This window comes from Oratosquilla oratoria, chromosome 7, assembly GCF_046742065.1.
Source record: "Oratosquilla oratoria isolate Oo_2021 chromosome 7, ASM4674206v1, whole genome shotgun sequence".
Taxonomy (NCBI): domain Eukaryota; kingdom Metazoa; phylum Arthropoda; class Malacostraca; order Stomatopoda; family Squillidae; genus Oratosquilla; species Oratosquilla oratoria.
The window spans coordinates 22417867-22445111 of record NC_134783.1 but is presented as its reverse complement, the minus strand read 5'-3'; the positions used below and the strand labels follow the sequence as shown (position 1 = coordinate 22445111).

General features: G+C 42.2%; 1 protein-coding gene across 1 annotated transcript in view; it reads right to left on the bottom strand.

The window, feature by feature from the left end:
* Sbp2 (SECIS-binding protein 2) overlaps positions 1-14485 on the bottom strand; it is a 39571-nt gene extending 25086 nt beyond the window's left edge. The window contains exons 1-3 of the mRNA XM_076187817.1: positions 13966-14485; positions 4098-6635; positions 248-341 (exon numbers count right to left, since the gene is read on the bottom strand). Coding sequence (XP_076043932.1) covers positions 248-341; positions 4098-6635; positions 13966-13992 — 2659 coding nt within the window. The 5' untranslated portion in view covers positions 13993-14485. The remainder of the gene's footprint in view (positions 1-247; positions 342-4097; positions 6636-13965) is intronic.
* Between the last annotated feature and the right edge of the window lie 12760 nt (positions 14486-27245).

Genomic DNA, 27245 nt, shown 5'->3' with positions numbered 1-27245 from the left:
TAGAGGGAGTAATTGATGAGGAACAGTGTGGGTTTAGGACAGGTAGGGGTTGCATGGATCAGATTTTTTGGTATGGCAGATATGTGAGAAAGCTTTGGGAAAAGGTAAAGAGGTTTTTTGGGCTTTTATGGACTTGATCAAATGAATTTAATGTGCTTCTGAATAACACAATTCAAAACACATGAATCTAACACTGTCATATTGTAATCTCATTTTTTTTTTTTCATCAACAAAGAAACATAGGTACCTCCTACAGTAACAGTGGGAGCACTTTTCTGTTGTGATGTCTTTGCCTGCAACATTCTCTTCTTCATTTTTTGTTGTTTTTTTGTAGTCTGTTGCTGTGGAAAAGGTGATTATTTAACAATACCAGTAATAATAATAATAACAATGAATAATAATGATAATTACAATAATAATGATAGAATAGCAAGAATAATAATCCAATAACAACTCCTGCTCTGATTTTCAGTGACTGAAATCTGCAGCCTTACAGTGGATATTAAGTCTTAAGCCCTGGTCACATATTCAAGATTCTCATTAAATGTTGTGAATTTGAAAAGCTAGACGATGACTTCGCTTACAATATTCTAGACTTCCCTAAAGACACTTCAACAATATGTCTAATATTCATGTATGTTTTAACTTCTCTTCATTCATCATTCAGCTTCTCACTATATAACACAAAAGTGATTTGACATTTGGAGATTTGAAAAATAAAAGATTGTAACCTAAGTCATTTCAACTTGTACAAACTCACCTGAGCCATGTAGGTGTGACAGAGGATTTAAGGACCTCCCAAGAGAGGGAAGAGGAGCAGTAGATGGAAGAGGAGGATTGATTGATTGATTTCAAGTTTATAGTACCACAACATCTAGGTCATATGGCACAGCTTACAAAAATTCTAAAGATGGCAATGGTGGTAGGCCAAAATTTACATTTTGGATAAAATATCTGCTGTGATAAAATTAATAATAATAAAAAAAAAAGATATCTATTATGTGATCATGAAAATTAGGGAATGGATCAAGTCAAAAAGATGGAATAAAAACATTCAGATGTGAAGCTATAATTTTCTTAAAAGGCCAGCATTCTCTATGAACATAAATACTTCATGTCCTGGGTAAAGGGTTTTCTTTCATTGTATTTACAAGATGTAGAATACTCCGTCTTCATCGCAACAACAGAAGAGATATAGTTCTCGCAGGCCTATCAGACTGGGACACTCTACTAGGAAGTGTCGTACTGTTAGGGAGACTAAGCACTCATTGTAAAATACAGTACTACCTCTCATTAATGGACTTTAATCAGCTGTGTTTGCGGTGTTTTCGCTGTGGTTTTGGTGTTTTTGATGCTGTTGTTTAGTGCTGTGCAATCACTATGCCACCCAAAAACCACTCCAAATCAACGGGTTATTCACATCAACGGACACCGTTACCCCCCATTAATGAGAGGTAGCACAGTAGTTTGGGATATGAGGTAACCATGTGTGTCACGAGTGTGGCCCATCAAGAGACAGGCCAATGCAGTCTCTCAGTGATGTCCTTGCATGTGTTCATATGTCCAAGGACTGAAAACAAGAAGGGATATCTCCCCCATCTTGGTAGTGGCAATCAAAGTCTCCCACCTGTTCTGCCGACTGGAAAGAAGTGTTACCCGTATAGTGGAATACATGTCATGGAATTGAATGAATCTTTAATAACATGGTTTTTCTCCAGGAATTCCATAATTTTGTCTCTCAGGATAGACTCCATTAGTTTACAGACAACTGATGTAAGGCTAATTGGCTGATAATTACCGGGATTGGATTTGTCACTCTTTTTGATCAAGGGCACATTTGCTAGTTTCCACTCTTGTACAACTCTTCAAGATTACAAAGATATGTTAAAAATCACACTGAAGGACTTGAAGATTGCTTCTTTATCTTCCATGAGCATTCTTGGGTAAATTTTGTCTTGTCCAGGCAATCCACATATAGTTTATTTATAACACACATTACATCATGTTCTGCAATATCCATGCCAAATAAATGTGTGGATACTGTCTGTCCTGGTGGGACTGGCATTCATTCCAGCTGTTCTCAATAGTGAACAAAGATAAAATAATCAATCAAGATGTCTGCCATTGCCCTCTCATCTGTTACTATCCCCCCTCCCCCACTGCTGATTGGAGGGGACCAATGGTGCTCTTAAAAGTTTTTTTTTTCATGATATATCTGAAATATTCTTTAGGATTTTCTTTGCACCTTGAGGCAATATACTGTTCTTGTAATTTCCTACTGATTATGATAAGCCTTTTAGATTCTCAACACCTTTCACACTCTTATCTATCTGCTTGGCTATGTGTTGCTTTGTATCTCATATGCAGGTTTCTTGGCTGGCAAGTTATTTGGAAATTCATTAACAAAAGTGGATAGTGAAAAGACTCTTGGCATGATTATCAGTTGATTTTGTCCTAGCCTTCCGATAGGGGGGAGTTTGTGGCGTTAAACCATATCACATCACATCTTACCGGTTCATACAAACCTGTTCTTGTAATTCCATAAGCTCTGTGAACTGGTTATTAAAAATTGGCTTATACAGACTATAATACAGCTTAAGTGATATCTGCAAACTACTGGCCAAGTGAGAGAATGTGTTGTTAAATTTCTTGAATCCCACCCCTGCGTATGGTTTATCTACCACAATGGGAACCAGTTTGGTCAATACCTTCTGTATTCTCTTGATCTTATTTATATCCTTCACTCTGTCTGGGGACCATCCCACTGGTGCATATTCTAGTCTTGGATGGATCAGGTTTTCTATAAGATTTTCCATCATTTCTTCATCTGTATATCAAAAAGTCACTTCAATCTTCTACAGATATCTATGTCTCCCACAACCCTGTTGATATGTCTGTCAGATGACAGACTGTATTTTATCAACATTCCCAAATCTTATTCCTCTTTTGCTTTTGCAATGGATTCACTTCCCAAGGAATAGTTTAACCATTTCAGTATGATGACACCTACATAGGCATTATGAGGCACGCATGGTACACGAGTATGCTGGCATCAGGAAATGCCAGAGAAGAGAAGTGTGTTAGGATAGTAAAGAAAAAAATAAAATAAAATAAAATAAATAAAAATAAATAAATAAATAAATAATGATAATCATCATGGCTTTATAATTGAGTTTGCTGCAGATATAATTCTGGATATTTCTTATGCATGCACTCATCAGCTGAGTTATTGAGTTACTTGAATACTACAAGATTTACTGGTTAAGAAAAAACTCAAAATTCCAATGTCAAAATAAAATATCCAAGACCTAATAGAAATTTTCAAGCAGTGGCAACACTGGCCAAGAAGTAGACTGGAATGAGCTAGCCTTGAGTCACAAGGAGACATTCCTTGTGACTAGCTAGGGAGAAAGGAGCCTTCACATCGGGCATACAAATCACAAAATGTCACTCATTAAGCAAGTAATTTTTTTTTAATTTTGCTCATTACGCAAATCATTTGTTATGTGAAGCACTTGTTAAGTGAGGTTTGACTGTATATCCATTCCTACAGCGGGAATGGTAGTGAAATAAAAATCTATAAGTGCAGCCATAATTGTTTATAGCTGGCTATACCAGACTACCAGGGCCCATGATGGTAATCAGATTTATTTTTCCACTGCTCATCTTTATATCCCATCAAACTTACCTTAATCATGAAGTGAAACCCTGAGGAGTGGGCACTTGGTCTTTGGACTAGGTTTGGTGTCCATCAACCTCACTTATCTTTCCTCCATTTTTTCACGTAAGGATACCTAACGACTTGCTTTTTCATTATCTTTTAACTAGTTTGTGACATAGAAATATAACCACACTAATAAAATAACAGCAGCCCAAGATTACCTCTGAGAGAGAGTTGCTGATAACTGAGGGGCTGTGGTTTTCCAGCTGGTGAGACTTAAGACAATATGGTTACTATACTAAGTTGTTTGTAAAAGAGGGCAGCAAAGATGTGATTAGTTACAATGAATAGATTTCAACTAAAAAGACTTCTACCAGTGATGAAAAAAGATAAATGAAATCCTTCACCCTTACTCTAGTTTATACTATAGCCTTACCTCAAGCATTGATAGGATATCGAATTGAATCAGCCCTTTTGTCTTCACTTTTTTCTTGGGTTGGTTTGGGGGAGGTTTTGGTTCTTTTTTTTCTTTTCCAGTTTTCTTCACTGTGGAAATGGGAGCAGCAGGAGGTGGCTTTGCTTTTTTGCCGACTGCTTTGAGGGCTAAACTGTATGACAAGCTTGCAGGTTCCACAGGTACCTCATTTCTCAATGGTGTCGGTTCATCTATGTTCTCCCACTCTGGGTCATCAGTTACATCTAGATTTTGTAACTTGGGCATCCTTTTACTGCCCTTGGAAATACTTGACAATGGTGGTGATTTCTTACTTTTGCTTGTATTCATAGATGGAGGCTGGTCTAAAGCTGGGTAGTCTTCAATGGTAATATTATATTTCTGTACATTTTTCACACTCTCTTTGTCAGGATTCATTGACTCAACCATTTCTTTTGTAACAATTGTTATTCTTACATCCCTGTTAGACAATTCCTTAGCCAACTTAATCTTTGATTCCCTTTTTCTTCTTTCTTCCATTCGCTTCTCATTTCTCTTTGCTGCTCTGTTCTCCAAATATTTGTCAACTGTTTTTTCTGAAAGATTTGGCATCTCTTCACCTTTGCTTTCAGTGTCTCTGAATGGGCTTAATCTAGGTTTTCTTACACGTTTTTGCTGCTCAATAAATGACCTAGTCTTAGGTTTTGCACCTGTTTCCCTTAATTTGTTTGTATCGTTGCTGAAAACTTGTGGTTCAGTAATAATTTTAGCAGTAGTGTCCACCTTCTGAGATATTTCCAACTCAGATCTGTGCTTAACCTCCACACCAGTGCCAGAATACCTTTTCAAATGACTGGTATTTTCTTTATTTGCTTCATCTGCTTGATTCCATCTCTTTGTGGACTTACCTAAGCTTTGACTAGATTTCTTGACAAGAGTATTTTTACTCTTTTCCTTGGAATTTTCATCATCTTCCCTAGTGTGCATTCTACCACCCTGACCTCTCTTTTCTGTTTTTAATCTGCTCTCTTTTCTTCTGCCATGTATATGTGCACTATTGCTTTTCTCTTGCTCTTGCTTCTCGGCATCCTTAGGAACAGTATTCTTTTTCTTTTTTTCTGATTTAACAACCTGCCATTCATATACTCCTTTACAAACTGGGTTAGAATTTAGTGTATGAGAATGTTTAACACACACCTCACCACTTTCTATAGTTGTATTCCCAGATTCTGTAGTACCAATGGTCTTTTTGTATGCATTCTCAAACTGATCCTTTGACTCAAAACTCTTAGCAATTCTTTCTGCCATTGTCTCTTTAACTTGAAACTCCTCTCTATTACCATTTTCTTCTTTGACAATTTCCAATGAAAGCTTACTGTTAGTGTCACAACTTCCCTCTTTGCCAAATTCTGCAGATTTGTCATCATAAACAGTCACTGAGGACCTGCCACTCACATTCTGCTGACCATCACCTAATCTAATACTATTTGAGCTGTGCTTATGGTTATTTTGGTTTGGTTGCTTCCTCTTCTTGAACTCATCTTGCTTAAGATGCTTCTCTTTTCTCTTAAATTCACCTTCAGAAAATCTATCTTTCTTTAGTGTACTTTTACCACTTTTCTCATTATCACCATTTGATTTTGAACCTGGTTTTAAACTCTTCTGTACTTTCTTTTTCTTTAAACTGTTGATAATTTCATTATGTTCTTCCTCCTTATGAACTAGTTCATTACCATCTGGGGATGCCTTTTTCTTTGGGGTACTTCCTTTAAAAGCTTCTGAAAAAGTTTTGGACCATACTTTGTCACTGTCTGTGCAATTTCCACTTTCAACCACTGTGGTTCTATCTTTGGAAAAGTGTTTCTCGGATGATGTTTTCTCCTTCTGATTTAAAGAAGGCCAGTACTCCTCACTGACTACCAATGATTTTGAGGCCTTTTTTGTTAATTGCTGGTCACTGTGTTCCTTGACAGACCATTTTGCAGACTTCTTAACCTCGGATCTGGAATAGGACTCGACATTTCTGTCATCACTTTCGTGGAATTTTGACAACTTTTTCCCAGCATATTTCTTGTGGTTATTACTACTTTTTTGTTGTCCATTCCTCGTGAACAAATTTCCCTCACCAGGAGGATGGTGACCATATTTTTTCTGCTTCTGTGGAGAGTACATCCCTTTTTGGTGAAATCCTGACACATTTTGATGGCTGGGACTCCATGATGCACAGGTATCAGACACTTCATACAGAGTGTTCTGGTAGTTCTGGTTCACTGTTGCCCCTTCTGAGTAAGGGCCGATGGGGTAAGGTCCATGTGATGCTGGGGGAGGAAGATGCAAGGGAGAAAATGACTGGGGTATGTAATGTGCCGCAAAGTCCCCTCCGTATCCTCCACCAGAGAGAAGATAACTATTATAAAGTGGACTGGTAGCTTGGAAGTTTTGTTCCCAATGGGGATATGAAGTTTCCTGTTCTTCATATGTACTAACAGGTTCCTCCATATGACGGGGCTTGAACTCAGGTACATCAGGGGACAACATGTTCTGTGGAAAGGATTCAGAAATTGTTATGTTAGTCAATTAAAATAATACAGTTGAAATAGGTAAACACTAAAGACTAAGGATACTTATATTCAATAAGAGAGCTACAAGTTTCAAAACTTTAGGTCAGACAATGAAAGATATTAAGCTTCAAAAATAGTGTACCAACTTTTAAGCTTACTGATGTTAATTATACAACTAGTTAATCAAATAAGAAAAAAATAATTAAGATCTAAAAATTATGAAACGTAAGTATCTTTTACTCTAACCCACATTTTATAGATACAGAAAGTCTAATAACAATAACTTCTCTACATATCTCTGGAAACAAATGCTGGACTGCTGTTTTTGTGTTGTACTTGTAGGGTCTGTTTCTATGTCTGCAGAGTATGAGGACAAGGATGAAGATGAGGATGAGTAGGGGGTGGGGGAGATGCTGAGGGAAAGGAGAGAGAGATAATGGGAGAGGGGGAAGTGAAAGGAGAGGGAGAGAAGGGGAAGGGATGAAGGAGGAGCAAGAAGAGTGAGGAAGGAGGAGGAGGAGAGAGGAAGGAGAACGAGGAGAGAGGAAGAAGGAGGAGGAGAGAGGAAGAAAGAGGAGGAGAGAGGAAGGGGAGGAAGGAAAGGGGAAGGGGAGGAAGGCAAGAGAAGGGGGATGGGAAGTAGGATGGGGAAAGTAAGGAGAGGGGGATGTAAGGGAGAGGGATGAGTAAGGGGGAGAGTAAGGAGGAGGGGAGGAGAGGGTAAGGGTGGTATGGGGAAGGGTATGGGGAAGGGTAAGGGGAAGGGTAAGGGGAAGGAGGAGGGGAAGGATAAAAGGAAGGGGAGAGCAAGGAGGGTAAAAGGGAGGTGGGAGATGGAGGAGGAGGAGAAGGGGGAGGGGTGGAGGAGAGGGAGAAGAGAGAGGAGGGGGTGAGGATGAGGGAGGATGGGGTGAAGAAAGAGGGAGCGAGGTAGAAGGAAGAGGAGGAGGAGGGGTTGAGGGACAATGTGTCAATGGAGGAGAGGGGAAGAGGAGAAGTAGGAGGGGAAGAGGGGAGGGGTAGTGATGAAGGTGGGAAGAAGGGATGAGGAGGAGGGAGGAAGAGGAGGAGGGGGAAGGACGTGAGGGAAGAGGGGGTGAGGGAGGTGGAGTTAGGGGAGGGGAGGAGTGGGTGAGGGGGTGGGAGAGGGAGAGGGTGAGGAGGGAAAGTGAGGGAGAAGATTCACTGATTGAATATTATCTGGCATTCTGATTACCAGGATCACGGATGCCAAATACAATATATCTTACATTAAATATTTAGGAAGATAAATTGGACTGATGGGAAGAGACAAACAGCTATTCTATAGAAATAGGATTTAAGTTTGTTAATGTATAAATACATTATATGAAATATATATTTTTTTTACTAGAATTCCTTCTTCTTTAATACATATTAAGATATTAATAATTTTTTAAAACTTTGATTTTCTCCAGTTCTGCTTCTTTGATATAGTTAAAAACACTTAAGAGTCCATATCTATGCCCAAAATTCTAGCCAAACTCTATCTGTTATTGCTATCTCTGTACTATGGTAAAGGCTGATCTCTCAGTTCTCTCAGGCTAGGGCACTCAACCAGTGAATGTCTAACTGCTAGCAGGACTAAGCAATCATCGCAATATGGTTTGTTTCCACCATTCATAAGGAATACAAGGGTTAATTTCATATGACCAATGCAGAGACAACACATTAATATTTCATATTTTCTGGTCTTATTGTACTCCCACGGGTGTATGTTTGTAGATCTCTCTCTCATTTTGTTGGGTCCCATCTCATTCCATTGCTGTTGCCATGTATTCTTGATAAATCTGAAGATGTTGAAAAAAAAAAAAGTCCCATTATGGTAGGGGGCATCATCTTGGCATCAAACTTACTGTTGCCTGACTGGTCTGCCCTTTCATTTAACACTGATTTTCACATGTGCAGGAACCCAACAAAATTAAACTATAATTCCTCTGCTCTGATATAATAATGCCCATAGCAATTTTTTTTGTATTAATGGGTGGTCATCATTGTAGATTTCTAGCAATTGTAAAACACTTTTTGAATGACTAAATATGGTCTAGCTAGATTTTTGGAGGGAAGCAATATGTTCTAGTGCAGTTAAAATACCATATAGTTTGGCAGTAAAATTTGAAACTAATATGGGAAGCGCTCCTCAATGATTAAAATATTCACTAAAAACTCCATATCCAGTACCACCGTTAAAATTAGATCCATCTGTAAAAACAAATGTTAACCTTATGTGCTGCAATGAGTGTTCTATAAACAAGCTTCTCATTTCTTCATCAGATTTGTCTCTCTTAAAACCTCTCAAAGATCTACAAAGATCTATAACCGGAAGTTTTCATGCCGGAGTAATTGAATAAGTAAAAGTGCATATTTGATTTCTTAAGATATTCATGGAATCTAATAGCATCTTAATTCTGAAGCTAAAAGGACGGGGGAAATTTCAGTGATATTCATAAAAACAATTGAAGCCATTTCTATTGGCTACAGCATAAACCCTCGAGTTTGGAAGTCTTTGTATTCTAAACCAGTATCAGCGTAGTGATGCTTGGCAATATAGTTCAAGGGGGATCTCTTTAGCATCAATCAGCAAAATAGATATCAGAGAGGATCAAAAAAAGCCTGTAGCAAGGACAATACCAGTGATGATCTGAGTCCAGAATCTTAAGATTATTAGAGGTTGCAGAGGAATATATTTCACAACCATAGAGCAACTTTGAAATTAACAGATTTATGTATCTTTAAAATAGAATACCTGTCTACCCCCCAATGAGTATTTGACATTACTTTTTGTATTTTCAAAGTCTCAAGATGTTTGGTCTTAATACACTTGAGGCAAGAGACTGCTGGAAGTTTTTAATTAAATATCAATCCTACAAAGTGTACTGCTTCTACACAGGGTATTCTATGACTATACAGGTAAAGGTCTGAATCTGGATGTATACCTCTAATGACAAAAGTGTATGACTGTAGTCTTACTAAAGGATACTCTATGACCTTATTTTTCTGCCCAGTTTACTATTTCACTGACTACTGGTTGTAATTTCCTTTCAACATCAAGTATTTGGGTAGCAGCAAAGGATACTGAGAGATGGTCCATAATGTACAATGTACTTAATACATATTCAGGGATAGTATCTGTAACCCCATTAACTGCTAATGCAAAATGTTACACTAAGTATATTGCCCTGTAGGAATGCCCTCTTCTAGATACTTCTTATCTGATAAAATATCTGAGTGCCAAGAATGTTTTAAAAAGAGGCAACTCTCCTCATAGTGCACTTGCATGCAGTGTCTTGAGTATTCCATGCCCCCATGCTATATTATAGGCTTTCTCAATATCAAAGAATACTGTTATATGATGCTGCTTGGAGGCAAATGCTTCACATATAGATGTTTCCAACTGCATCACGACATCTATTGTGGAGTGCATTTTTCTGAACCCATACTGTATTTACCTAGTTGTTGTATTTTACAGGACGAGAGCTACAAGCATAGCTCTTGTTCCATAAAATACAACAACTGTGAAGGTGACAAGGTGTTATTTTACTCCAGATACCAAAAAAGTCTAATGTTTACCATTTTTTTCCATTAATTTATATAAACAGCAATTTAAGGCTATAGGTTGATAATCAGCTGCTAATGAAGGGTCTTTACAGGGTTTAATAAAAGGTAGCACATAAGCCATTTCCCATATGGTTGAGTAGTTGTTCTCATACCAAAGTTGATTGATTATACAAATCATGAATAGTTTTGTATTCTTTGAAACATGCCTAAACATTTCAAAAGGGATCTTATCTAGGCCAGGGACACTAATGGTATTTACCTAGCATTTACCTAGTTGTATTATATGGGAAGGGGAGCTATGCTCATGGTGACCCATTTTTGTATCTCGCAAGATCAAGTTTGTTCTTAAATTCTTGTATTGTGTTTGCACACACTATTTTTTTCATCCAATTTATTCCATATATCTATCAATCTGTGTGGGAAGCTGTTCTTTTTCAAGTCTCTTCTGTAGTCATCCTTTTTGAGTTTCATTGCATGTCCTCTTGTTTTTCCTCTGTCCCACTTTATTATGTCCTCCCTATCAAGGCATTCTTTTACTTTCATAATTCTGTAGATGGTTATTAGGTTCCCTCATTCTCTTCTTTGTTCCAGGGTTGGCAATTCCAGTTTGACCAGTCTTTGTTCATATGTCATGTTTGCAAGTGTTGGGGCCGATTTTGTCGTTGCTCTTTGTATTCTTTCTAATTTTCTTATATTCTTTTTTGTACTGGGAGACCATATCAGTGCTGCATATTCCAGTTTTGGCCTTATCAGTGTTTGTAATATTTAAAGGCCACCTTTATTAATCTCAACAAATTGTATGTTTCTCCGACTACATTATCTATATGTTTATCTGGCGACAAGTCTTTGGTGATGATTACTCCTAGGTTCCTTTCAGAATTTACTTTCTTTACTTCTTTTCCATCAATTTTAGTCCTGTTATTCTCTTCTTGCTTTTTCCAAATTCAATTATACTGCACTTCTTGATGTTGAATTCTACCTCCCATCTCTTGCTCCACTCTGAGACTTTGTTCAGATCCTGCTGCAATGAGTCACAGTCTATTTCAGAGTTTATTCTCCTTAATAATTTTGCATCATCTGCAAAGCAGTTCATGTAACTTTCAATAACTTCGTCCATGTCATTTACATATATTGGCAAACATTATCGGAGCTAGTACTGACCCCTGTGGGACACCACTACTCATTTCTTCCCATTTTGAATATTTGTCTCTGAGCACCACTCTCATTTTTTTTCCATGTAAGAAGTCCTCCATCCAATTCAATAGTTTTCCATGTATGCCTCCTATTGTTTCCAGTTTATATAGAAATTTTCTGTGTGGTACCTTATCAAATGCCTTTTGAATGTCCAGGAATGTACAGTCTGCCCAGCCATCCCTTTCTTACAATATATCTATCAATCTTGAATAGAAACAAATTAAATTAGTGGTACATGATCTTCCTTGTCTGAATCCAAATTGCCTCAGGTTCAGTATATCATTCTCCTCCAGATATTTTGTCCATCTTCGATGATTCTCTCACAAATTTTAACTATTGTACTCGTTAGGGACACCAGTCTATAATTTGTTGGGTCTTCCTTATTTCCCCCTTTATATATTGGCATTTTTCAAGTCTCCTGGTAGTTTTCCTTCTTTGAGTGAGGCCTTTCTTGGTTTGTAACATCACTCCTCCACCCTGCTTTGTTTATCAATTTCTGTACCAACAATTATATACTCCTTGTCCTACACTATTTGGTGGTAATGATCCTTTTAATTTTGTCTCCACAATCCCCATTATATCTGGGGGGGTTTTTTCTAGATAGTCATTCAATTCGTCAATTTCTGATATCAATCTGTCTATGTTGGTATATGATATCTTTAATTTTTTTTCTTGTCTTTCTTTTCTTCTTTCTCCTGTATTTCTTTTTTTCTTATGTGTTTCCAGTTAGAGCAGCAGTATTATAAAGTTAAAATTTATCTGAAGAAAAATATATATGCTACTGTTCTTCTTGACTTCTATACTAATATCCACAAGAACTGTCAGATTTTTCCGAGACTTGAACAAAATGGTCTGCAAAAGTGCTACTCACTTCTTTTGCATCAGCTGTGAGGCTATTGTTAACTTTTAGTGTTGGAGTTGGGAGTAAATTTTCCAGCATTTTTTTTTATGTTACTAATAGGTGTAAGGCTGTTTGTGGAAGATAAAAAATCCACCCATGACTGTCTTTTTGCAGCTTTCATAGCTTTTTGGAATTAAGCTCTACACTGTTTATTAATAACACCAGTACTCATTGACTTCCATTGGCTGCCAATCAAAGCACGTATGATTGACAAAATTTGTGTCCTGACACATCATGCAGTGCAATTTGGTAAACTTAGATACATGAGGAATTTACTGCAGGACTTACATCTTGGAAAGATTGCTCCACGATTATGTAGTGAGCTATCTGGAAATTTTAAGAACTGTGATAACTTGATAACCTTTAAGAAAGCACTGAAGACATTATTGATATGTGCATTAAGGAAATTATTGGTGTTGATACTATATATGACAGGCCAGTGGAGCGGGGTCTCGAACTTCATCAATAGTAAAATGGTAAACAAAATGTTTGATGTTTTATTGAAAACAACCAAAACCCTCTAGTCATATATTGCTGAAACTTGCTGTGAATATATATTTTGACCTGTTCTTTCTAATGTTGAGGTTTAGTTTGGTTAGGTTGAGTTAGGGTTTTTCAAGTTTGCTGGTTTTGTGCAGTTTGGTGGGTATTGGGAAACTGGTCAATATCTTCTGAACCAAGCAGTTAGAAAAAAAAATTGAATGCTAAGAAAATGTATATAGAGTCAGTAAGGTATTTCAGGATTTAAACACATTTTGCTTGTTTTTATGGTTTGCAGGTTTTGCTTGGATTTGGTTGATTTCAACAAATCAATGCATCTGTAAACAACAGTCAACACCTCTAATCTTGTCCAGCATCATCAAGAATGGGGCTTTTATGTTCAAGTATCTACCAAAGAATATAAGAAAACTAAGCAGCTGGTGCTGATGCATTCAAAACTAAACTGAACCAATTTCTATGCAAGCTCCTTGATATACCACCTGTTACAGGGTACACATAGACTTCTACAGGGCAGACCTGTTACACAAAGATAACAGGTTCAGACACTGCAGTGGAGCACCAAAATTATGATAGTGGTCTACAATATTAAAAGATATATGATCTTTTTCATTTCATGGTCTGCATGGCTGATGACAGCATCCTCAACATGTAGTCTTACCAGACTTAAAAAAAAAAGTGTCAATATTATTATATTGGCAGTGCTGTTGTTGTCTATTGTTTTAATGCCTTTCAGGTATGAATAACCTGATAAGAACATGCCTTCTAAGGATTTACTACTACAAACATTGGACAAGACCATCACCATGATTCCTACATTTGAGTCACAATGCTGCAACAGTATTGCTCAGCCTCATTCTGCTCTCCCACACTAAAGATCACACGAAACAAGACAAATAGGAACAATCAGAGGCAACATTCTTGAATGTATTATTGAAAAAATACGGTATTCATCTGTTTAATGCAAATCGAAAGTTTTGACTCATTCTTATCTCATCTCCGATATGACCCCTCCCCCCATAAAGTATAAACACATAGTGACATACGTATTACCCCCGACCTAATGAAAACAGAAATGTATGGAGGCTGAAAAGTGCAACAAATAAGTAAAATTCAACAGATCAGTGGACTTTTCTCTTACTTTAGAAGTTTTGTTGCCGCTTTCCATCAAAGCTAAATGTATTTTTCTCAGACGGCCCTTCTGTAATGTATTTGGTGTCTTGGTTACAGCTCACAATCTTGTAACTCTTGTTTACACTTCATATTCGTATTTCACAAGTTTCAGACCGAAATCCTACAAAATTTCTCAAATACGAAATATTTATTTTCTTAATTATTATTTTTCTGTTGTTTTCGTAAGTCAGCTGGGTACATGTTAGCCATGGTGCACAATTTTCAAACATTTATATCTTCTATCAACTATCTGCCTTGTTTAGATATGCGATGTTTGTGTTGCACTGGAATACGATGTTTGGGAAAAATTGGAATGATTTCCTCTGTCAAATAATTTGGTTTTCGGGTCTTTACAATTTATAAGTGAAAAGGCATCTCTTGGATGTGATTCTCGGTTTTATTGACAACCAGTGGAAATTTGCAATTCAATAGTCATAAAATAATACTGAGGCAGAGGCAATGCAATGAAGTCCAGTCTGAAGCCTTTAGAAACACCTAAGTAAGATGCTGTATTGCCTGGCATTTGTTTTGTATGTTTATTTGTTTGTTATTATTTGTCTGTTTGTTTATTATGATTTTATTGGTTATAATTTATTATTATCTATCTGTCAATTCATTATATTTACCTGTTTTATTATTCAACTTTACCTATTTACTAATTTATTATTGTTTATGTTATGATTTTTATTTATCTATTTATCCCGTCTGGGGTATTGGCTGCATGTTATTGTGGCACAGCAGTATGCAGTTGATACTTTAGGGTCTACATGGGGCGCCCCTACGGACCAGAGACACACATCATTTTGTACATACAGAAATGATGACACTTTTATACTACGACTGTCCCTCCGTTATGCTGTCCCCCTACCCCTTGTTACTGTCCTGTACCATTTCTCTGAGTATTCATTTCCTTTTTTCGCCTACCTACCCTGTGGTGGGGGCAAAAGAATACTGCCACCAAGTATTTCCACTTAAGTCGTAAAAGGCGACAAAAAAGGGACGGGGGATGGGATTAGGAGTCCTACTACATGTAGCCCCAAAAAGGGACATTCCTAAAAACGAAAGTAAAGGCATAAGAGGGTCTGGGAGTTTTCCAACCAGTGCCCTAAGGTTTGGGTCTTTTAATGCGCGTGGATGTGGTACAGATGAGAGTAAAAGGGAAGAGATAGGCAGTATGTTTGTGAGAAGAAAGATGGATGTAATGGCTTTGAGTGAAACTAAAATGAAAGGGAATGGCAACTGTGAGTTTGGGAGTGTAGCTGGGAGGTACTCAGGAGTGAAGAGGGGACGAGGGAGAGAAGGGGTGGCTATACTAGTAAGTGAAGAGATAAGTAAGCGGGTAGTGGAGTGGAAGGAGGTGTCATCAAGGTTGATGTGGATGAAGGTGAAGCTAGGAAAGGAGATGTGGGTTTTTGTAAGTGCGTATGGGCCTGGTAGTGAGAAGAGTGTAGAGGAAAGGGAGGCTTTTTGGGTAGATATAAATGAGTGCATAGAGGGATTAGGGAGAAATGTCAATGTAGCTGTATTGGGAGACCTAAATGCTAGGGTAGGAAATGAACCAATTGACGGAGTGATTGGAAGTATGGAGTTCCAGGTAAAAATCGTAGTGGAGAATTGATGGTGGAGATGTATCTTGAAAGAGAGTTGATGATAGCAAATACAGTATTTAGGAAGAAAGTCAAGCATAAGTACACATGGGAGAGGGTGGTGGATGGAAGGGTGGCAGATAGAGCGTTAATGGACTATATAGTGGTGACCAGGAGTATGGTAGGAGGAGTTAAGGATGTACATGTTCTAAAGGGAGAGAGTGGGGCAATATTAGATCAGTTCCTGGTGGTAGGTAAATTGAGAGTGGAGAATAGGTGGAGAGAGAGGAAAAGGGCAGAAGGTAGGGAGGCACTTAGAGTGAACAGCTTAAATGAGGAAAAAAAAGGAGTATAAGAAGAAGCTGAGAGAGGAGTGGAAGAGAGTTAAGGATAGAGTAGAACTAGGAGTGGAGGAGGAATGGGGATGGTTTAAGGAGGGAGTCATAAGGTGTGCAAAGATGGTGTGTGGAACAAGGAGGGCGGGAGAAAATAGAAGGAAGGGTAGTGAGTGGTGGGATGAGGATCAAAGAAGGGTGTAGAAGAGAGGAAGCAGGCATTCATAGATTGGCTACAAATTAGGACGAGGGAATCGTATGAGAGGTACAAAGTAAAGAGAAAGGAAGTTAAGCATAAGATAAAGGAAGCAAAGAGGAGAGCAGATGTGAAATGGGGAAAGAGTATGACAGAAAATTTTGAAAGTAATAAAAAGATGTTTTGGAAGAAAATTAAAAGAGGAAGAGGAGGCGAATCAAGTAGAGAAGAAAAGGTAAAAGGTGCAGATGGAGAGATGATAATGGAAGAGAAGGCAGTGAGAGGAAGGTGGGCAGAGTATTTTAGGGAGTTGCTAAATGTGAAGGAGGATAGGGAGGGAAAGGTAGTTGCAGTGGGAAGCGCTAAGAAAATTAGAGTGATGAGTGAGGAAAATGGAGGAGAAATAGGGAAGGATGAAGTGGAAGCAGCTGTTAAGATGATGAGAGCAGGTAAGGCACCTGGTCTGGATGGATGCCATGCAGAATGTCTGAAGAAAGGAGGTACAGTTATGGTAGACTGGCTGGTGAGGTTATTTAATGTTTGTTTAAGAGAGGGTAGAGTGCCGGAGGACTGGAGGAGTACTTGTATAGTTCCGCTTTACAAAGGAAAGTGGGACAAGTGTGAGTGTATTAGTTACAGAGGGATCAGCTTGTTGAGTGTAGTTGGGAAGGCTTATGGGAGGATCTTGATTGAGAGGATTAGGAGAGGAACAGAGGGAGTAATTGGTGAGGAACAGTGTGGTTTTGGGACAGGTAGGGGTTGTGTAGATCAGATCTTTGTGGTAAGACAGATATGTGAGAAAGCTATAGGAAAAGGTAAGGATGTTTTTTTGGGCTTTTATGGATCTGGAAAAGGCTTACGACAGGGTAGACAGAAAGGCACTGTGGGAGGTACTGCAGATATATGGGATAGGAGGAAAGCTGTTAAGAGCAGTCAAGAGTTTTTATGAGAGTAGTAGAGCTTGCGTTAGGATTAGAAATGGAGAGAGTGAATGGTTTGAGGTAAAGGTGGGACTTCGTTAGGGGTGTGTTATGTCGCCCTGGCTGTTCAATCTTTACATGGATGGGGTGGTGCGAGAGGTGAATGCAAGGGTAGTGGGTCAGGGGTTGGAGATGATTAAAGAAAATGGAGAAAAGTGGGAGGTGAGCCAGCTGTTGTTTGCTGACGACACTGCGTTTGTAGCAGGATCAGAGGAGGGATTGAGGAAGTTAGTGACAGAGTTTGAGAAGGTGTGTGAAAGAAGGAAGCTGAAGATAAATGTGGGCAAAAGTAAGGTGATGAGATGTACAAGGGGAGAGAGTGACAGTAGGCTGGAAGTGAGCATTAAGGGTGAGAAACTGGAGGAAGTGGATAGTTTTAGATACTTGGGTGCGAATGTGACAGGAAAGGGAGGAGTGGGGTGGAGGTAGAATGTAGATTGAGAGAAGCGAGTAAATGCCTTGGTGGATTAAAAAGTGTAATGAGAAATAGACATCTGGGAATGGATGCTAAGAGGGGTTATATGAAGGAGTGATTGTGGCAACAGCAATGTACGGGGCAGAAACATGGAACATGAGAGAGGAAGAGAGAAAGAGTTTGAATGTGTTTGAGATGAAATATCTGAGAAGTATGATAGGGGTTACTAGGCTAGATAGAGTGAGAAATGAGGAGGTGAGGAGGAGAACAGGGGTGGAAAGGGAGCTGGGAGATAGGGTTGATGAAAGAGTATTAGGATGGTTTGGACACATGGAAAGAATGAGTGAAGAAAGATTAGTAAAAGAAGTGTGGAAGGCGGAGGTGGAAGGAGTGAATATGAGGGGGCGTCCTAGGATGAGATGGATGGATGGAGTGAAAGGGGCTTTACAAAAGAGAGGAATGTCTGTAGAGGAAGGACGGGAGAGGACAGAAGATAGGGGTGAATGGAGAAGAGTTGTGTATAGATGAGGCTGTGATGAATGACGGGGAGTGGGTGGGGGATTGGGGGATGAGGAAGTATGTATGAGAAAAAAATTGACGCAGCCCGAAGGGATTTCTCCCCGTCTTCTCCTTTTCTGCATGAGGGGACGGAGAGGGGGGGGGGGTGCCGAATTTATGAAGCGGCCTTACTGTGGATATCCTGTGTCTTGCGACACTGCCTCTGACCCAGGGCAGTGGACAGGATGAAGGGATGACCCGTCATCCAGGAGGTGCCAAGATAAGAGGGAGGGAGGAGAGTGGAGGGGAGTGGAATATATGGGAAATGAAATGGGTGGGAGTGATTTCTATTCCTTTTTCTTTTTGGCTACCCCCCCGTGTAAGGGGGAAAAAGCCTTTGGTATATGTATGGTATATGTACCTATCATTATTATAATTTTTCGCATCCGACCTAGTTATGGACCAAAAATTCCTCTGTCGACATGCTACTCATTTGTAATACTTTGTTTTATTTTGTATAAATCGTAGTCTCCTTAAATTATCATATGGTAGTTTATTACATATCGAGTTACAATAATGTACTTTAGGAATGATGTGATTATGGATGAAGGCTGACAAAACCGTAGCTTTCGGGTTCAGTCGTGGCTGTAGGTTTGATGAGTATTTCGAAAGATAGAAGTGTCGCATATATATGCCAACAGAAACATGGAACACAAGAGAAGAAGAGAAGAGGAGTTTGAATGAATTGAGATGTGGTGCCTGAGAAGTATGATAGGGGTTACTATAGGCTGGATAGAGTGAGAAATGAGGTAAGGAGGAGAGCGCGGGTGGAAAGGGTGTTGGGAGATAGGGTTGATGAAAGTGTTGGGATGGTTTGGACACAAGGAAAGAATGAATGAAAAAATATTAGTAAAAGAGGTGTGTAAGGCAAAGGTGGGAGGAGTGAACATGAGGGGACGCCCAAGGATGAGATGGATAGATGGGGTAAAAGGGGCATTAGGAAAGAGGGGAATGTCTGTTGAGGAAGTGTCTTCTCACCTTATCAAAAGTTATTTCTTTTGACTACTGTTTCTTCGCTAGTTTATCTTTCACTTTGCAATCCCCCAAGGCATTTACTCGCTTCTCCCACTCTACACTCTACCTTTATCTAAATTCACTAGGTTTCCTATTTCTAATTCTAACACATTTAAACTCGCATCTTCTCAATGTTCACTCCACTTACGCACTACCATATGCCTCAGCCGACGCCCCATCCGCCCTCCTTCCTACACAGTGACCTTTGATCCCGTGCCCGGGAGACCAACTGCACACCCCTACCTGCACAACATACCACACACCCCTTGATCTCTAGATCAACTTATTCTTCGTCTCCTCCACTTCCTACTTCGTAGTCCTGCAGCCATCTCGGAGGACGTCTATTACGCTGCGGCCGTCGGGGCGTCACTACCCCATCTACCACCGCGTCACGATTCTCTTCCGTCGTTTTCTCCGCCATTCACTACACGACGATCCAGGATATGTCGCGGCACTCCCCCGACAGAGATGTTGTTCCGCGAATTTACCTCCATTACGATACCCCTCGTCCACTGTGACGTGCACTTACTATCCTTTGGCTTCACCCATACCTCCCCAACCTATACTGAGCCTGAAATCTGGAGCTGGAGGTCCTTGATCGATGCTAGGAGGAAGGTCTTGGAGATGGAGGCGAGTTGTTGCTCCGGTGATTGATGAGGCTGTTTTGACCTCAGTTGGCAAGAGACTGTCCTTATAAACCCCGTGGCGGGATCACGTCTTTGTGTTTCAAGCGGGTTAGGCCGTCCGAGCCCTCGGGTCGCGCATCTTGCGCAGCTTGGCCACGCCCCCAAGCCAGGTCGCGTCGCCGGGTCAGAGTGTGATTGGAGCAGGTCAATTTGCACACGACCCGTGGCGACTGCGATTGGATGCGGGGGTTCGCTCACGACCCGCGGGCATAGCCTCGTACCCCGCTAGCAATCTAAGCGCGCACTCCAGCTGCATAGGTCATCACGTGAGTACCATTTCTTACCTTGCTTCCGCTAATTAATTAGTGTACATAGTTAAATATTTTGCCTCCGTGCCAAATACACATTTAAACACATTTCGTGTTTGGAATTACTTATCCTATTTCTACCACACTACCATACTGGTGGCGGCGGTGAAATTTGGTAAGAAGTTCTAATACTCAGTGAACATGCATACAAATTACAAAGTACACTATCACGATACTCAGTGAACACAAAGGAGTGCTAGTTAGAGCTAGGACTGATAAGTATCTCACTATGTCTCGGCGTTCAAGCGTACCGGTGAGCCACCAGGCAAAGGCACTCCAGGCGACTGCAGATGTCCCATTCTTTCTTTCATCAGGGATTAACCATCACCCCATGAGTGGCCTCCCTGCCTGTACGGACGCGCAATCTTGGCTTTTTTTTTTTATTGGAAGAAAGGTGGTCCCCAAAGGTCCCTGACGCAGACAAAATTGCAGTTACTCAGCAGAAAACTGCCGGTGATGCCGCGATAGCTGCTCGCCTAGCCAAGGGTAGGCATCCCAATTATTGGGAAGGATTCAAAGTCGCATTCCGCGACTTTTTTTATGCGCCCGCGTCAGCGGATGCTGTTGCCGACCGCCTAGCCGAGGCAGTCATGAAACCCTCTAAGACGCTCACATCTTTTGCTCTAAGGTTGGCTGATATGGTCTCGTCCTATGCGGTGTACCACCCAGAGCGGGAGGATTGGGCCAGAATTAAACGGGCTATGCCGCCGCAGTTCGCAGGCACCCTCACTCGCGAACAGCAGTCTTCCATCATTGGTGTCCTCCATGCGGCCATTGACTATGCCCAGCGGCATAGTTGCGATGTGAAAACGGTGTATGCGGGCGGTGCAGACTCGCCCATGGCTTTACATACTGCCACGGCCGCTGTGTCGCACCAATACCCGGCCGCGGACGCAATTTCCCACCCACCCTCACAATCATATCCAATATCCACATTACACAGAGTCCCAGGCTCTTCCTCACCTCGCACTTCGCGGGAGACAGAGACGAATCCTCGCAATTTGCGAGAGACGGAGGCGCGCCCTCGCCATGAGCGAGAGACCGAGGCGCGGCCTCGCGAGGAACCCACATACTCTTCTCACAGGGCAGGGGGACACAGGAACACGTGGAAGCGTAACCGGGGCCGTGGTAATCAAAATAGGTGGCGTCCATATTGCGCCCATTGCAAGAAGGTGGGACACGCGACCGATGCGTGCTATTTTAGGGCACGCGGTCAGGCAAGCACGTGTTGCCACACTTGCGGGGGCGCAGAGCGGATTTGGAAGGTTAATACTAATGTCGGTCAGGAGGCCCAGATGGGTTTCTTGGAGAGTGGCTCGTCAAAAAACGGCCAGCGCAATGGAAAGCACACCCCAAGGTGACGGTCGAGCGGCAGTCGAGCGTGGAAATTGTTCACGTCGATTTGGCCAGCTCCCATGGTGCTGATGGAGGTTTGGCTATGGTGGCAGTTACTTTGTTAGAGCCACACGCTACTCGGTCCGTTTGTGCTCTCCTAGACACAGGAGCGGCGGTGTCTCTTATTCATAAGAGCATTTTGCCTGTTACCATGGAAGGCTCCCAGGTAGGTACCACTAGAATCATAGTGGCCGACGGTTCAGAGATGCCCAATCTTGGCAAAGTCACTGTTAGGTTTGATCTCGCAGGGTTTCCGTTCCAACATTCTTTCTTCATAATCCCTGCTGAGGGTCTTCCTTCTAAGCTCATCATCGGGTTCGATTTCCTCGCTGCGCACAAGGTGACTTTGACATTCCGTCCATTAACATTCAAAGTTGAGGGCAAGGATGTTCCAGTAATCCTTGCAGGGACGGCCCAGCATTCACCACCGCTCATCGCCGTGTGCGAGGAGCGCCACAGTTATCAGGGGGTAAGTGAAACAGCCACGTTCCCGGTTAAGACCATTGAGGCTCATTGGGTACCAGGTTTCTCAGGCGGAACCATAGGTTTAGTACTCGAGAGGGCAGACAAGCTCGCTCCCGCAGGTCAGGCCGTCTCGGCGCTGTTTACAGCACGCCCATACGCCGAGGGCGCCAGCCTGCTCGGCCAGGGAGTAGTAGAGCTGCTCAGGATGGAAGATGGAAAGGCATGGTGCAAAGTTCCATTCCTGAATTTGGGCCCTGATACCCATGAGATCCGCAAAGACCAAGTGGTTGGGGAACTTACTCTCTTAGGGGAGATTGCGCTAGTAGATGGTGGAACTAACGTCTCGGTGGGAACGGTGCAGGCGTCTAACGTAGTGGATAGCTCTCGTGGTGATAAGTTACGATTAGAAGTAGGGAAATTTTTCCCTAATAAGCATAGCAGGGAAAGTATAGCTCTGGCCTCTTTGGTGGTCAAATATGGCGATGTTTTTGCCTTACCAGGGGATCCACTTACCGTGACGCCTCACTTCTTACACGAGATTCGGACCATTGGACCGCCGGTCTACCGCAAATCTTATCCCATTCCTGAGAAGTACAGAGGAGAGATAAGAGAACTCATTGGGGATATGCTCCGTAGGGTGATCATTCGCCCATCTCGTTCTCCTTACAATGCTCCTGTCGTTCCAGTTGTTAAGAAGAATAAAACCCTTCGTCTTTGTCTTGATTTTCGTGCTCTAAATCGACACGTAGTTGATGATAGGCTCCCTCTTCCCCATATTGACTCGATGCTGCGAAGTCTCGGCTCCAGCGTCATATTCTCACTGCTAGATCTTATGCATGGGTATCTCCAAATCCCGCTGATGGAGAGCAGTTGCGAGAAAACGGCGTTCTCGACGCCCGAAGGACATTACGAGTTTACGTCTCTTCCTTTTGGGTTAAAAGACGCTCCGTCTTGTTTTCAAAGGGTGATGAATCAGGTGCTAACGGGGCTGTTAGGGATTAGTGCGATGGTGTACATGGATCATATTGTTCTGGGAACATCTTGGGTCGACCACCTCAAGAATCTTGAGGATGTCCTTCGGAGGTTGCAAGAGGCAAACCTCTCATTGAGGCTGGAGAAATGTCATTTCTTCCAGAAGGAGGTCGCTTACCTAGGTCATGTTATATCCCAGGACGGGATAAAGCCTCAGCCAGATAAAGTCCGAGCCATCAAAACTTTTCCCCGGCCAGCGCGTCAGAAAGAGCTGCTTTCATTTCTGGGATTAGCGGGATACTACAGGAAGTTTATTCCTAACTTTGCTGAGATTTCGTTGCCTTTGGTCGATATGACGAAGGGTGACGTAGCGGGGAAGCACAAGAATCGTGAGCTTGGTCCATGGACACCTCCTCAGTTACATGCGTTTGAGTCCCTCAAATCCCATTTGTCCTCCACGGTGGTCCTCCCTTACCCCAATTTTGCGAAACCTTTCTTGCTCACCACTGACGCCAGTGCTTCGGCGATTGGGGGCGTGCTTCAGCAAGAGGACGACGGAGGTAGGAGACGCCCACTCTCCTATTTCAGTCGCACTCTTAACGAGCACGAGAGACGGTATAGTACCGTTGAAAGAGAAGCGTTAGCGGCGGTGTACGGTCTCACGATTAATCGCCCGCTAATCATGGGATATCCGGTGAGACTTTTGAGCGATCACAGGCCTTTGGTCTGGCTCTTCACTGCTAAGGGCACGAACACTCGGATTCTCCGGTGGCAAATGGCGATCGCCGACTTCGATATTGAAGTCAATTATATCCCTGGGAGATTGAATATCGTCGCTGACGCACTCTCTCGGATACGGGGGCTGACCACCCTATAGATGAATGTATAGTTTCGGCCATATCCACGAGTGGCCGGGGTAACTCAAACTCAAATTCTGAGGAGGATACCGTCACGTGGAACCAGTTAGAGATCCGAAAAGAGCAGGATGCACATCCTGATTGGGATCGAATTAAGGAGTACCTAAAGGGGGCCACGTCAGGAGCGCCAAAGATCCCGCGCCAAAGAGTGCCGATCGGGGAGTTTCGACTCCTCCCCGACGGACTCCTATATCATGCGCGTAGAAATGGGTACCAGTTAGAGGAACTTCGCCTGGTATGCCCTGAAGGAGCAAAGGCAGCAGGCTTACGTATTGCCCATTGCCTTTCTATGGCGGGCCATGGCGGAGTCCAAGTTACTTTGGAACGGCTACAAAAGTTTGCTTTTTGGCCGAAAATGTCGGAGGATGTGAAGGAATTAAAAAAAAAAAAAAAAAAAAAAAAATGCAAAATCTGCATTAATTGCAAACCTTCCTATGACCTCCCAGCTCTACTTAGACAGTTTCCTGGCGTAAAAACTCCGTTTGAGAGAGTGCATGTTGATCTCATTGGCCCGTTAACCACCACCCTAAATGGTGTGAAGTACATCCTGACAGTAGTCGATGTACTAACCCGTTTCTTGGTCGCCGTGCCCATTAATTCCAAAAAAGCGCGGACTGTAGCCCGAGCTTTCCTAAACCACGTCCTGGCCATACATGACGCTCCGAGGCAGGTGATCTCAGACGGCGGAGGAGAATTCATGAATGAGACGTTCAAAGAGGTAATGGCAATAGCGAACATCAGCCATCATAAGATAACGCCATATCACCCCTCCAGCAACGAGATCGTTGAGAGGGTAAATGGGACCATCATAAAAATCTTACGGTCCCTAGTCCAGGACAATCAAACAGGCTGGGATCAGATGCTCCCTTTAGCGGTCTTAGCATACAATTCTGCGTATCATAGTCCTGCGAGATTCCCCGCATTTCCTCTTGTTCCACAGAGACCCCGTCCTCCCTATAACTGAGTTCACCAGGCCCAGTGCCCCGTGGTATAATACGGATAATTTAGCAGCCGAAACAATGGCTTTAGCAAACTCATGTTTCGACAGGTGCCAAAAGTTCATCGAGGCTGCAACAATTGAGAGGCACACAAAACGGCCGAGGGCAAGGATAATGCAGCTCGCCCTTGGTGACAGACTATACGTCACCGCCATACCTAGGCAAGGGGTGACAAAGAAACTCCAGCCATTGTACCAAGACCCCTATAGTGATCAAACAGGTTAGTGATGTAATCTATTGCATCAAACATCTGCGGTCAGGACGTGAGTTCAGGAGGGCAACCTCTCTGTGTGCGAGAATAAGAACGTTAGAAGAGCGTTCCCCACACATGAGCAGGAATTCCTAGACCTACAGGAGGATAGTGCCAGCTCACATTAGTAAGCGGATTCGAAAGCCATGTAACCTCTCCGTGTGCGAAACACAAACGCCAGACGAGCGTTCACCACACGTGAGAAGGAATTTGAACCTACCACCAGTGATACAGACAAATTAACTGTTATGTTCCTTTTTTTTCAGACCTTTTTCACACATTTCCCTACTGTAGATATGGTGATGATTTTTTTTAATTGACTTCCTTTTGTATGACGCCAACCCCCCATTCGGACCGAGCCAGCGCAGCGCCTTTCTGCCGGTCGAGAGAAATACCGCGGGTCGTTCTACCAGCTGTAGGATCCCAGACGAGGGGCGTGGAGCAGCTCCCCAATGACGAGGGAGCAAGTCGCCGCGGAGTGCAGGGCAGGAGCCCTTCTTATTTTCTCCACCCCTATTTTTTTTTTTTATATCAGTTCAGGCGGTGGGTTTTTTCATCAAGTTGAATGCCGTCTCTAGGGGATTCACCAAGGTGAATAACCTCTCGACGCGTACATCTCGATTTTTTTCCCTCACGCCAAGTCTAGGTCCTCACTTTGTTAGCGGGGGGAGGGATGTCGTGAGACGATGCGCTGTGTCTTTGTGTTTCAAGCGGGTTAGGTCGTCCGAGCCCTCGGGTCGCGCATCTTGCGCAGCTTGGCCACGCCCCCAAGCCAGGTCGCGTCGCCGGGTCAGAGTGTGTGGTTGAGCTCGGCGGGAACTGACTGTCCTCGTGGGGTGGCACTTCACGGCGGGAGGTGAGATCGATTCCGCAGGCGTCTCTCCGTAGTTATGCCAGTTCCTTTCCGGTCAGGATGTCCCAAAAAGGGGAGAACTGTAATCTAGTTCGTCGAATAGGCACAAGGGTGGTGATTCATTCCACCCTAAGCGCGGTGTGTTCATTGGAGGCTGACCTCGTTGCAACACAGTTCAAACCCCTTCCCACGAGGGTCGGGCGTCACTCACATCACTGTCCACAATTCGATAAGTCTCCGGGGGGGGGGGGTTTGGCACATGAATCACTTGTGTAGGGTCTGACGGTGCGTAAACGGGTCACTTTAAGGAGAAAATCCTCGATAGCCACTGTATGGGAGGGTAGAGTGCGTTTGAACTTCCGAGAATACGAATGGCCCAACCTCCCTGTGGGATGACTGCCCAGTGCCCGGCACTGCCGGGTCAACTGCCTATGCCCATACACTGTATGGCATACACCGTTGCCGTTTTTTTCTAAATGTCAAATCAATAGTTCCGTAGGGAGCGCCGTGCACGTTTATGTGGAAGTTGAAACAGTTCTAATTGTTCCTTGAGGGTAGTCACTACTCACGAGAGTGGAAGATATGATCCTAACTAGTCTAATTTAAACTAGCCTAAACAATAAATGGCAAGAATGCAGGGGGGGGGGTCTGAACCGTTAGAACCAATTCGAATGGTAACTCTTCGATGCAATACCAATTCTATTCATAAAGTAGCAACTTACAACTGCAAGAAGGAACAGTAAACTTGAGAGGTTGTGGAATCCCACACTTAATTTTAAACATTCGTGTCTTTGCTCGCAGGCATATGTAGACACCTGGAACTAAAGGGAGGGGGGAGGGTTTTCCTGAGCAATTAGAAGTCTCTCTCAAATTCATTAAGGCACTGTAATTGACTGCCAAATTGGCACAACAGTTAATGAGGATAAGGAGAAGGAAAAATATCAAGAAGTAGTTGCTAGAGGCCTTAAGAGTTCCGGTAATTCCAAAGAGTAGAGGGAATTGATAGCTGAAAAGGGCTGAAAGATGAAAAAATGTGGAGCCTGCGTCGGGTATGCCCTTGAGCGAAAGTATTTGGTAACTGTGGTTTGAGAGTAGATGTAAGAAAATGAGAAGAAATAGTAGGACGTGTGTCACAACCCAAAGTTGTGACATATAGTAAAGTAGCATTTTTTGCAATAAATGCAAATTTTTTTTTGCATTTATAGTCGTAATAGCAATAATAGAATAAATGCTAGAAATCCGGGCTCTAGTTATTACTTATACTTGGTTATTTCAATAAAAGTAAAAGAATAAGGGTATAAATAAAATTCAGAGTAAATA